The 13653-nt window shown below is 42.4% G+C and overlaps 1 protein-coding gene across 4 annotated transcripts in view; it reads right to left on the reverse strand.

Annotated features, from left to right (window-relative positions):
• map4k2 (mitogen-activated protein kinase kinase kinase kinase 2) overlaps nt 1–13653 on the reverse strand; it is a 31569-nt gene that overhangs the window by 13010 nt on the left and 4906 nt on the right. For all 4 annotated transcript variants that reach the window (XM_070993301.1, XM_070993304.1, XM_070993302.1 and 1 more), the window contains exons 2-13: nt 8479–8536; nt 7557–7647; nt 7208–7272; nt 6461–6516; nt 4615–4662; nt 4472–4514; nt 4241–4313; nt 3373–3504; nt 3174–3236; nt 2955–3036; nt 2034–2150; nt 1783–1861 (exon numbers count right to left, since the gene is read on the reverse strand). In XM_070993301.1, the coding sequence (XP_070849402.1) occupies nt 1783–1861; nt 2034–2150; nt 2955–3036; nt 3174–3236; nt 3373–3504; nt 4241–4313; nt 4472–4514; nt 4615–4662; nt 6461–6516; nt 7208–7272; nt 7557–7647; nt 8479–8536 (907 nt within the window). The remainder of the gene's footprint in view (nt 1–1782; nt 1862–2033; nt 2151–2954; nt 3037–3173; nt 3237–3372; nt 3505–4240; nt 4314–4471; nt 4515–4614; nt 4663–6460; nt 6517–7207; nt 7273–7556; nt 7648–8478; nt 8537–13653) is intronic.

Consider the following 13653-nt stretch of genomic DNA (forward strand, 5'->3'; position numbering starts at 1 on the left):
CACATGCATATCAAACACTAAACTTGTAATGATCAAACAAACAACTATTAGTTATTCTGCATGTTTTACTATAAACTACATACACTGTATTTTTCCACCTTTCCAGCAATCTGTGGTTCAGCAGCAGGCAACATGTAAAGGATCCATTGTTACTGCCTGGTAAAGTAGCTGGTGACAGCTCATTTGAAATGTCTGCAGTAAAGTGACACCGCTGATGGCAGCCGCTTCCCTAACCTCTTCACTGGGGCTCTGTTATTTGCAGCATGATGATGTCTTGTTGCTGCGTGACTGTTTCTGCATTTCATGTGCTTATTTTATTAGTTTTTTTCCTCATCACCTTTTTGATCCATTTGCCTCCTGCTAGGATGTTAGCTGACAAATGATCTTAACTGATAGCTGCCTGGTTAAACAAAGGTCAAACTAGAGTCGAGCTGGGTGTTATTAGACATTTCTCGCCTTGCTAGCACCATGGCTCTAGCAGAGCCAGTCTGCCTGTCAGCTGGTCCACCACCTTGGTCCAAACTGAAACTCAGCTCAACTGAATTTAACAGCTATTAAATGGATTTTGATGAAATTGTGGACAGACTTGAATCTTTAGGGCTTCACTGATGCTCTGAATTTTCTGCTTGTGCCACTTCTCACTGCCAATAGCCTTTGCAGACACATTAGTAATGGCGGTAGCAGCGTGTGCCTTCAAAGGCCCATCTTGGTCAAACCGAGGTGCAGGTGTTAAATGTGTTTGTGGTTTGTGTGTCTCTGACTAGCACGCAGTATGTAAGGGGAGCAGCACATTGATTTGTGACATGGGACTGGGCAGAGTGTGAAGCCAGATTGATGCACCAGAAACACACCGCAAGAACCGTGTTGGCAGTGCAGCAGCATGAAGTCACTGCAGTGCACAGACGTCCCACTGTCTGTCACACACCAATGGCATGTTCCTCAGTGCCATCCTCTGACGCAGCCTCCGTCCCACATGTGTGGACGGCTTACAGGACGAGGGCAGCCATCAGCAGGCTGACTGAGAGGCTTTTGTCCTCATTCATATTATGGAGATTACAGCACTGAATACTGGAGTCATAGCAGACAATGAAGCCACTCTTCAGCAAGTACAACCAGCATACAGTATATTTAGACATGCATGCATACAGTTGCATGCACAGTCGTCAAGTGCGCTTGCACATACAGTGACTGCGAGAAGCAAGTATTACTATGCTATATTTAAGATATATGTGGATGATCTATTCACTGGAATGATGAGCGTGAGTGTTGGTTTGCAGAGGTATTTTGCAGGTATTTTGTCATAAACTGATGTATTGGACAAACTTTTTCTTGCTGGACAGTCAGTCCATCTGCTCTGCATAACTGGCTATAGCTCAGTTTGCCAAATACCAGTGAGCACAGCTTTTGGTTTTGGTCTGTATGAACACAATGTTACCAAACCTGCCAACCTCACTGTGTCGACAAGACTTTGGGAAACTGTGGCTACTGGGACAGTTACAGCATCCAACTCTTCCTGAAACCACACGTTCATTTTTACATTTCTGTTTGTGTATACAGAGAAAGCCAATAAGTGTTTTTCCCAAAATGTTGAACTATTCATTTTGGAATGTATTCTTCCGGCAGCCAGTCAATATCAGTTTCATTTCAGTGTGATTACAGACACAGCTCCAGGACACGCTGAGCCAAACACAAAGAATGGGTAGACAACTCCCAATTTCCCACAATGTCCGAGTGTTCCTTCAAAATGTGTCGATGTGTGAGTGGATATGGGTGTGTCCTCACATTGTTCTTCAGACAGGGTCCTCTCAACAGGCAGGTGTTTCCCTGCTGACTGAATCTTGTCAGGAGCCACTTCCCCAACCTGTCAACACATCACAATTATATGAGAATCCAGCAAAAACACTGGATCTGCCTTTCTCTCTCCTCCAGCATGTCTTTGCTGTGAGCATGCAGAACAGTCACATAGTAACACTACTTTCTGAATGCTTGATTAAGCACTGTAACAGTAAATATCACCTCCCTGCAGTACTGACCTCCAGCTCGTTGTCGTCCATGCTGTGTATGTGGGTGGTGTGGAGCTCAGGGTTGCTGGCCATGTCCAGCAGCTCAATGATCAGGTTACGGGTCAACAGCTGCGTCACAAAGGGATGCTGAAGGCACAAGCGACAGATCGTGACCATGGACATAAGCAGAAAATCATACTGACCTCAGAAGATCATGCAAAACTGAACAATCCACAGTATCCAGCTTCCTGATTACTGTCATGGTTGAAATTTAAATCTGTGAGCGGACATTGCGAAAGCTGGTTCCAGACCTCAGAATCACCAATAACATCTCTGATCTGGGACAACTAGCAAATACTTTTCTTATGGACTCATCTGTCAATTATCTTTCGGTTTATTCAGTTCATTATTTTGCCTAGTCTGAGTCCGAGGTGACGTTAAGACAATGAAGTCATCAACTGGAATGCAGAACACAATGTTGACTGTACTTTGGTGGTTTTACACAAAGCTACTGTCTATTTGTTAATTTCACAAAAGTATCTGGATTTGGATTTGGACTGGGAGTTGCCTTTTATACCTTTCACATATCTATAAGTGTAGCTGTGAATTCACAAAATAAAAAAGCATGAATTATATTTGAATCCCATCTCTAAAACAATAAAAAACATCTGGACTGAGGTTGTAGTGGGAGGAGGCCTAAAGTGTCTCTGATTAAGTAATAAGAACGCAGTTAGTAGAAATGTGCCAAACCCTGCTCTGAAGTGGATGAACGCGAGCTTTTAGTTCCACGTTCACTTCCGTGAATATGTGAGAGTTAAAAATAGGACTTATAACTTAAAATAGGAATAGGAATTTATGAATAGTGCATATATGATGTGCAGAAGAAGTGTGGAAGACAGATGGCCAGTTCACTGCCATTCATTAATGAAGCGCTATAAAGAGCAAGCTCACCTGCAGCAGAGTCTCAGCTGAGGGCCTTTTACGAGGGCTTTTAATGAGAGCCATCTTCACAAAGCTTTGGAAACCTGCCGACCTGCAGAGAGAAGAGGGGAAATGGACAGAGTGTGAATGAATTGCACATCAAGAAGATAATGATAAGATTAAAGGAAGGAAAATTGTTCCTTAAGACACGCTGTATGATTTTAAAGGTATGCAGACAGTTACACTCACCACTTGGATTTATCCTTTAGTCTCGGAGGCTGGAAGTTGCTTTTGGACATCAACATCAGTGCTCTGAAACATTGTTTTAAATGTCACCGGGCTAGAAAGCGTCTTGTTGTTTACATGTAATTACTGACCAAGAATCAAAAACAAAGCAGGCAGAGTGCAGCTGTTTGAGCTCGAGTCCCTGCTGTCTGTGCTGGCTCACCTCATCGGGTGGAGGTCAAACATGGGCGGCTGGAGCTCAGCCAGCTCGATGGCGGTGATGCCGACGGCCCAGATATCGCACAGGTGGTTGTACCCACCCTTCTTCTCCACGGCCGCCACCTCTGGAGCCATCCTGGACAGATGAAACGAAGAAGAGGAGATAGAAAAGCAGATGTTGACAGTATGAAGGTGACCATGGCCTTTCACTGATGCTTTAGTCTCAACCAGACACTGAGGTCCACCTCTGATATGACACACTTATTTACTCATTTTATGTTCAGCTCAATTATTTATGTGCACACATATAAAGGAGTGCTTTGATTTGGTTTGCTCTCTTTGTACTGACCCACCATCCAAAGAACAATTTACAGGAAGTTAGAAATTGACAGAACAAAAAACAAGAACAAAAAAACTGAACAGTAGGTGGATAAAAAAGCAACAAAACGCGTTTTAAAAATAAAAGTAGACACAGAAGTACCTGAATAATAGGTGCATGTATAGTAGGATCAGTTCATTGTTGGTTTGGATATGTAGACAATAAGAAAAATATTGGATATTACCACAATTTTTGAGTTAAACGAGTTCATAATGAGAGGTCTTTAATTTAAATGGATTTTTCAATGGATTCCTTCAGGCAGCCTTCTCCATTATATGTGTGATATGTGATGTCATGCAGGTAAATAGTAACTATGACAATAATAAATACTGCTATAAAATATTGTCTAGTTGCAGCCCTCATCCAAAACATACTGACAAACAGTACTGTGTCACTCTTTAAAGAGCCTTACAGGCAGAATCCAAATCTGCCTGGTGCTGTAAATAGACAGAAGTGAGTTGAGGTCAGGCGAGTGCAGCTTCCTTCATCTTACCAGTATGGAGTTCCTATAAAAGACTTCCTTTTGGCCACGGAGGCACTGATCTCTGCTGCCACCCCAAAATCAGCTAGACACAGAGGAGACAGACAGGTCACACAGAGGCTGACAGCGGTTAAAATCCAGTATAGATGCTCCATTTAAGCACATCTGAAGAGTGTGAGTAGTTCAATAGATATTAGAGTGTGTGTGCATGTGTGTGTGTGTCCAACACAGATCACCACTGACCCAGTTTCACATCTCCTCGCTCTGTCAAAAGGATGTTGGCTCCCTGAAGAGGCAACACACACATACTGGTGTAAGGTTGTGTTCACATGATAACTCAATATAATAACGTATGATCACATTTACACCAAAAGCAGCTGCTTTACCTTTATGTCTCTGTGCATTTTGCCAGTTTCATGCAGGTGATACAAACCCTGGGAAAAGCACAGAATGGAAATCAGATTAACTTTGTCCACATTATTTTGTTTATATATCCTCTATTGTTACTTACTACAGCTGTCAACCATTGCACAGGTGAGAGGCACAGCTGGATTAACCTCTAGAGCAAAAACACCCTGAAACCAACCAGTGCTCCTCACTGCAGTACCACTTAGCTCCAGGTTTGCATGTCAGGTAGTTGAGTGAATGTTAATTAAGAATTTGCACCATTTGAGCACAATATGAACAAAGGTGATGTCTTCAAACTAGATTTGAGACAGCATCCCTCAGCAAGACAGAGACATAAGATTATCTTATAATGGATGACCCACTCCAGGTGGGCAACATGGATACAATCCTCCACAGAGGACCTGTCATTCTCTGTATGATACTGACAAACCGTCTATTGCAATATGAAAAGTAGAATTTATGAAACATTTTATGTAATGTCACTGGGTAATGTCAGTTTTTGCAAGCCTTCAAAACAATCCAATAACGCCATGAAAGGTTCCTGCTCGTTGATGTGCAGCATCGCCTGCAGTGGCTCAATACAACCACAGGCTTTAAAGGGACAGGCACCGTGGAATAAACGTTTCACAGTGCAGATCGGCATCAGTTGATGCTCAGTGCTGCATGAATACATTTTACTTCTTATATTTAGGTACTTTTACTTAAGTAAGATTTTGAATGCAGTACTTTCACTTGTAATATTTTACAGTGTGGTATTACTACTTTTACTTAAAATAAGAGATCTGAAAACATCTTCCACCATTGAGCTCCAGACCTAGCAGTAGTGTCAGTGAGGCAGTGGCACTTATTAATACCAGGACCTCATAGAACAGCATGATGACAACAATGAAGTATTATGGGTACATTTCATAAACAACAATCATCTTTCAAACTAGATTAAATTGTGATTTACCACATTTCAGCGGGACTTATTTCAACCTGCTTATTCCTCTGCTGGATTAGTGTTTTCTCACATCATTTATTCATCCAGTTCAGATGCTTGGCATGGAGCTATAGACGGATCATTTGGGTGCTATTAGAAGTCAGTGATCACTCATCATGTCTTTCACACTGGTTATACTGAATGAATGAATGAATGAATGAATGAATGAATGAATGAATACAACACATTTTAAACCAAGTGTAACTCAAAAAGCCTAATCTTAGTTTAAATTATGTAATGCAATAATGAAAACTGGTGCACACTGCAAAATAAAATAAAATGTTGGATGAAAAGGAAAAGTGAAACGGACACACAGAGCAGTGAACAAAGGGAAAGGAAAAACCAAAGGTACATCAGAGAGTTTATATGTCGACTTAGACGGCAAAGCATGTCATGATGAGGACAAAGGCAGTGGACTGTTGCGCTCTGTGATCATTCGTAATCACCAGTTTATTTGGATAAGTTTCAATGGGACCAAAATGGGGATAAAGTCATTAGGCACATGAGGGAAATCAGTCAGACAAGACTTTTATGCATCAGTCGCTCTCTGGGTTGTCTTCTCCTTAATTCAGGGTCACATTTTTTATTGTCTTTTAAGTCTGATTGTTCAACAGAACCTTACAGTGAGCAGAAGGTCAAAATCCAGAAAGTCTGCCATGTTCTGCTGTGGATCCTGTTATGCTGCAGCAGCATCTACCAATACAGTATATTTAGTGGTCTGGCGAGGTTAAATACTATTTAGCTCTTCTGTGGCTGGGAAAAACACATGACTCATTCTGTCAACAGTGTATCTTTAGAGATTTCACAATGCAGCAAGCTGCCTTTCACCCAATAAGCCTTACCTGGAGGGTTTCTCTGCACACGTACGCTATCTGTTTCTCCTTTAATGGACCCGTCACTGTGAAGAACAGTTTGATTAATCACTCAGACTCGAGAGGAGGGTGGAAAAGAAAGAGCCAGCTTGATGCATTTCTTAGAATAGAGCAGAACGGGCTTTTCAGAGTTCCTCCTTCCACATCTGTTTTACAGCGAGGACAAAAATTGTCTCAAAATTAACGCGGTGATTGCAACAGCAGCATTTGGGGACATGTGTCTGCTGTGTTACCCAGAATAAGATGAGAGGGTCAATGTCATGCCTGCGAGAGATTGGTCCAGGAAGTGATTAGCCTACCTTAGCATAATGACTGGAATTAGCATAGCTTTGTAACAGATACCAGATAAAAACAGACAGATAACAGATAACAATTTTTAACAGATAAAAAAGCAGCTCTCCAGTGTTTGAAAGGGCTCCTGTTCTCCAGCGGAATTACAGTTTAGACTAGATGCTGTTCACCAAGTGAGAGATATCACAGCTGCAGCGACAAATATTGCAAAAGGCATCAAAGGCTCCAAAGTTGGAATAACAGTTGATCTCTGTGCAGGATGTGCAGATCTGACATTGATACTAATCTGTTTCACCTTGCTCTGGGTAAAAAACAGATCATTTCCACGGTTTCTGTAAATGGTAATGTAGCACTTTTGCAGAAAATACTAAAATCAGATGTGACAAGACCTACAGTCAGAGTTCTTAACATCATTTGGATTTATACCATGATACATGTCCTGAAGTGACCCTCCACCGCAGTACTCCATACAGATCCACAGCTTGGTGTTCCTGGAGAGACACACAACTTTTACACATCATGGTGTTTGATACAGTTTAGCACGGGTTGTGAAAGACACACTGAAGCATTCAGCATCAGAAAGAAACGCTCAGCAGACACTCCCTAATACTCTGAAGCTTACGCATGCATCACACAATCTAACTCAGCACTAGAAAGCGTGGGAGAGGAATCCAGCAGCAGTGGGGAAAATAAAAGTCACATTCCACATATTTCAGTCCACCAACAATCCCAGGAATGGCACACAAGTGAAGTGGACGGGCTGGAAACACAGCACCTGTGGTAGCTGCCGAAGTAGGCCACGATGTTTTTGTGCTTGCACTCCTTCATCATCGTAATCTCCTGTTGGATGGATGTGATGTCATCACCTGAGCAGACAGACAGGTTAGTGAGTGTTAGTGCACTGAGTTCTGACAGCTGGAAGACAAATTATATGTCAGCAAACCATAGGGTTAGAGTAGTGGGAGTACTGGTATGTGAGGCTGATGTGCCATTCACTGAACATCTGGCCACTTGTTGCATTCATGTGCTTATTGATCTTTGTTTTCAGAGCAGTGTGGTGATGAACGTTGCTCAGTTCAGCCGAAGCTGCAGTAGCATGAAGCAGCCTGAGTTAGTTGAGAATGAGTGAATCTGTTCGAAAGCTACAGAATTTCTAGGAAGAAGTTCTGTCATTGTTTGTCTTCACGATCTTCAGTCAAACAATTTGGGAAATTTGTCTTCTTGCTCTCTGTATTTAAGCAGAGTCGTGTCATCAACTGGCTTCATTAAAAAGCAGCAGTCACCACAGACACACGCCAATGCGTCTATGTTCATGGCTGCTGACAGTGTTGGTATCAGCCAGTGTCAGCCAGACTGTCATTGCTCTCCAAAGCCCTACATGGGCCGTCAGGTGTTTCTCAGGGAAGTGGACCAATACTGCACAGTGTGATATCACATATAGGCCTAGCTTAGCACAAAGACCAGAAACAAGAGGAAACTGCTAACCCTGTCCTGGCCTATGCCATCTAATGACACTGATATTGATCCTCTCCTTTGGCTTGACTGGAATAAGGAATAATTCCCAAAGTGTCAGACTGTTCATAACTCAAACGATACAGAAAAAAACAATATCAGAGGGAAAAATGTCAACATGTAAGTGCTGTTTTGCAAATAAGCAGCTGTGAGCATGTTGTGTCAAGTCTGCACGGTTTACATACCAGGGTCGAGCTTGACGATCTTGATGGCTGCCAGTTCAGACGTCCTGATGTTACGAGCCTGAAAGGAGCAGGAAATATCTGATGTAATGAATGAACAGAACCACATAAATACATTGAACTCCAGTAGTAGTTTGTCACAGGATGTCAGATGTACACACACACACACACACACACACACACACACACACACACACACACACACACACACACACACACACACACAGGAGACCTGGTCAGTGTTGGTGACACAGGTTTTATGACCAAAGGTGTCACATAAACAATGGCATGCTGAGCTCATTCCAAACCCTGATTCAAAAAGGCCGTAAAGCTAAAGAGGGACTGAATCCATCTGAGTGAGCGTCAGCGTTGAATACACACCTGCTTCTACTGGATGCCTCAGCGTGTCAGAAACAACTCAGAAACCCGCATTCAGAGCACACGCTGACATATCGCCAGACTCATGGAAATCTGCACCCTGCTAGAGACGCATGCACTAACATCTGAACATAGCCATCAGAATGTGATTGGACTGGCCACATGGCGCATGGCGGTGGTGTGATATTACGAGCTCGCACTGTGCAGATGCAGTCTGTACAGTGAGACCACATTCTTAAGAAAAACATCCTCCCGGGAAGTTGAAAGGTCACCGAGCTCCATCTCTTCCTGATAGCTTACACAAGCTCGGCAAAAGCTACAGGTCATAGCGTATTTTCCCCAAAACGTATGACCAAAGACGTCTGTCCATGGTCAGAACGCAAACCTGGGCTAACTTGTTTCACGAAAACATGCAAAGGACCACAGATCATGTCATGCACACTGCATCCAGATACAACTGACTGCACATATACATATATTTCACACATACACACCTCATCCAGACCCAGTCAGCTTCCTCACTTCATTAACATCCAAATTATATCAGATTCACCACGCAGCCTGCTGCTCATTGGCTGGGAGAATGACTCGTAGGTGTCAGCTCAGGCAAGGTGCTCATGTAGATGGGCATCTCATTGGTAATATTTTGCCCCATGCATCATCACTTTAGATTTCTCTAAAATTCATCTCTTTCTCAAGTCAAAGAGAACTTCAGTTCAACTTGAGAGCTCATACACTGCGCGTCACATGCATACCCGCGCTGTGATAGAGCACGCTGCTGTGGTTTTCAGTGCCTGGGTGATGTGCCTTCACACAGATGGCATCAAGCTGCTCTCTGCCCCACATGATGCATATTGTGTTTTGCGCAACGACAATAAATGGCATCGCATTGCTAAACACAATAACCACAGCGGACATGTCAAATAACATGACACGAGAGCCAAGAGAGAAAGTGCAGTCATGATTAGACAGAAGATAATTACAAATTCAGCGCATAGATTTTTTTAAATTTTTGTTATTTTACTGGCATGAAGATTTGGGCATCACTCTGCAGATAATAAACAATGGCTGTGGTCTTCAGCAGGACTTCAACCTGTGCACATGTGCAATTCTTCTTTTTACTCATGAGTGCCTTTTTTGTGAATGGCTTCACCACAAACACACTCTTACTCATGAACATACTCTGATCCCAAAAAGCAAGCATGCTCTTCCTCAAGAACACACACTCACAAACGCAGTTCACTCTTGAACGTGCACATTTTACTCACCAAAGAAGAAGACTCACCAAAGATGCGCTTACCCACACTCACAAAAGAACTGAGGACGCCTCTGGGACAACACACACTAATGAACATGAAGCATTTACTCACAAATATGCACTTTCTCATCAACATGCACTCGCCCATGTTTGATGCATTCATCAAGTTGAACAAAGGAAGCAGTAAAACTGTGCAGTTACTCGAGCTTGCAATTCAAAGAATGGCACATTTGTGTGGGCATATTTCAAAAAAGTAAGAGAGTCCATTGTTGATCTATCACATGCCACACTTTCCAACTTAAGAGTCTGAAGACATTAAGTCCTGGTTGGAGCTCCGCCACCTGCCTGCTCCATCAGGATAACAAAACCTGGGCAAATATCCAGCTGCTCAGTACACTTGTCTTGATGAAGAAGGACTTATAATTAGCTCAGCCTGCTGTCTTGTGCTGCTTTAACCTTGTATTAATTCCACAGAAAGGGCGAATAGTATTGGCACAAAGAGCTCTTTCCTACTGGCAGAACCGGACAAGCATCATGTGAGTCACAGTCAGATAGACTGATAGAAATATCACCTATGGCAGACTGAGTCTTTGCCTGGCTAATAGAAAGATGCTTATTGTATGAGTGAAACAGTCACCAAACACATTAGAATGAATCAATTGGGATCCTTGAAGAGCCGTCACAGATTTTCTGTGGTGACATGTGGCTGTGGACAAATGTTAAATGGACAGTCCAATTGACGCACTGACCAATCAATCAATACCACAGTCATTAGAAACCACTGTTTGCAGAGCAAAGTCTAAATAAGGTAGAAATGAGTCAAAATCTTCTGAAGTTCAAGTAGAATGCTGCTTTTATTCTGTATTTTTCAATATTTGTCTGGAACTTTACTGTGACTTTGGCATGTTATACCAATATTTAATCAACTATTCAACAAGTTAGCTATAGATCCGATAACAATGATAAATATTAATAACTAGTGCTGTCAATCGATTAAAATACTTAATCACGATTAATCTCATGAATGTCATAGTTAACTCGCGATTAATCTCAAATTAATCACACATTTTTATCCATTCTAAATGTCCCTTGAATGATCATTTTAATACTGTTATCAACATGGAAAAGTGGATAGGCTTGCTTTGTGCAAATGTTTTTTAATTGAAAACAACAACATGTAGTGTTATTTCACACTAACATTCTCACTTTGAGCAGTCATTCACATTTGAATGAATCAAATCTCACACAATTTAACACTGTCAATAAACGGATGACAATAAAATAAAAATACTTGGTTACAAAAAGCCCCTTCAACAACCCTTTCTAAGGGATCAAAACAGGGTGATACAAGATAAAGTTACAAAGTGCACATCATTGTAAACTAGGACTCAGCCTATAGTGCAGTTAAACCATGGCTTAAACTTTCCTTTCTCAAGTTTCCTTTGAACATAACAGCATCCATATGCCTCTGTTGAAAGCCATCCATTGTCACCTGGTTTTGACGAGGAGGCGGCGGAGAATTCGCATTCGCCGTGTGTTTCACCATCAAGTGGTATTTCAGACTGGATGTGCTACAGTGATAGCTCAGTTCACACCAACAATACACACAGATAACTTTGGTCTTGTCAGTCGACCCATCTGGCAACTTTTTCAAACTAAACTTTCCATTCAGAATCTTGTTCGCATCCAATTCGGCGTTTCGCGCTTGACATCCACACAAACCGGTAGCCTACTCCTTTACAGCTAGCGAGCAGGCAAGACCAAACAAGTGCGTGGGGCGTGCCTATTGTTTTGTTTCAGGATTACAACCAGATCCTGTAGTTTTTCTTACGTTACTCTCTCTGGCCACAGCTTATGAAAAACTACAAGTTCACTGGGTCACAAAGAGCGTTAATCTCGCAATAAAAAAATTACACCGTTAAAATTGATTCGCGTTAATGTGTTAATAACGCGATATTTTTGACAGAACACATGTCGTGTTATTAATGTGTCAAAGGTTGCGTTCAGGTCGCACTCACTCCACTTCCATGACTGAGGTGTCAATGGATTTTACAGTTGGACAGTGTCTGAGGTCATTCCTACATGTTAGGTACATTCACCACAGACTGCAGAGCTTTTTTCACAATGGTGCATCACATCAGTGGCGGCTGTTGTTTGGAAGCAGTAATACCATGCTTTCACCTTCTTCACTTCTTCCTGGGAACATCAGTCAAATCCACTGAGCGACTGCATTGACGTCAGACAGGCTGCTTTTCACTCTGGGTATCCACAGCAAATGAGACAGCCGCCCATGGGATCAGCAGGTTGTCTCAACACAACCTGCGGCTTGGCTGCATTCACTTCCTGTTTTCTTTCCTGTTCTACCACAAGCTTCCTGTGACTACAGTGATAGTAACGTCTCTGAGACGGTTTTTACACAGCCGAGCCTGAAATAACAGCCATTCAGGGTTACAGAGCAGGGGGGAAGCGGAAGCTTTACTGCGCTTTGATCAGGCTCTCAAATGGCCTCTGAGTCACAAATGATGTACAGTCTACAGCCAAACTATAATTTCTTCATAAGAAGACCACAGCGTTTTGTATTGAATGCAGATGTACTAAAGCCTGTGGGCATGAAGGGCCTCTGGAACAAACATGACATTGAGGGGAACATGGCAACTAAAGCTACTTGTTGAGGTGAAATGTAGGCTTGTGCTTGTTATTTTGCACTCGTTTAAGTAAGAATATGTGACTTGTGAAAGCAGAATAACAAATTATTCATCTCACAGGCACTAAACCACACCCTTTCTAAATCCAGTGCACTCAGCGGCTTCTGATGGCTAATGTTAGCTAATGCTAATGACAGATAGATAGAAGGTCAACCTCGCTGTAGCACAGTGGAAAAGTCAGCCAGTCGTGATCTCGGGAACATTAAGTGTGTGGACCACAGTTCATGGTAGTACATCCAATAAATATTGACATGTTTCAGTCTGGACCAAAATGGTGGACCAATCAACAGCAGACTGACACAGAGCAGCTTTACGGTCTGAGACAAAAACTGTGCTGCAAACACTATGCACTGTATTATTGTTACACCCACCGCAGGTCACTAGCACCAGAAATAACGATTAGCCATGAGGTATAGAAAAGTATTTATTTATTACCAGTAAACTCGGCTTTACAATTATGTTCGATAAGCCATTGTCACACTTAATCTTCTTGCGGTTAATCCCCAGTCAGACTAACCCGGGCAGGGGCTGGAATATGTGCAAACACACCTTTTCACCCTGTTAACAAGGCTTGTACACGGAATAAATACACTCCAATCCCAAGCTTAAATCGAAGATTTACACACATGCAAAAACAGTTACACTACAGAAGGGTAAACACACCGTAAGCCTGCCGTGACCACCCGACCGGGATCGACCCATTAAAGATAAGTGTTTGAATGGGGGAAACAAGCCGAACAAAGAAAATCAGACAAACAAACGAAAAACAAAGAAAAATAAAAAACTAGTCCTCCCCAGGGGCAATACCCAGCTCTTTTGCCCGCTACCGGCACACTT

Source organism: Chaetodon trifascialis, chromosome 23 (genome assembly GCF_039877785.1).
Source record: "Chaetodon trifascialis isolate fChaTrf1 chromosome 23, fChaTrf1.hap1, whole genome shotgun sequence".
Classification (NCBI taxonomy): Eukaryota; Metazoa; Chordata; class Actinopteri; order Chaetodontiformes; family Chaetodontidae; genus Chaetodon; species Chaetodon trifascialis.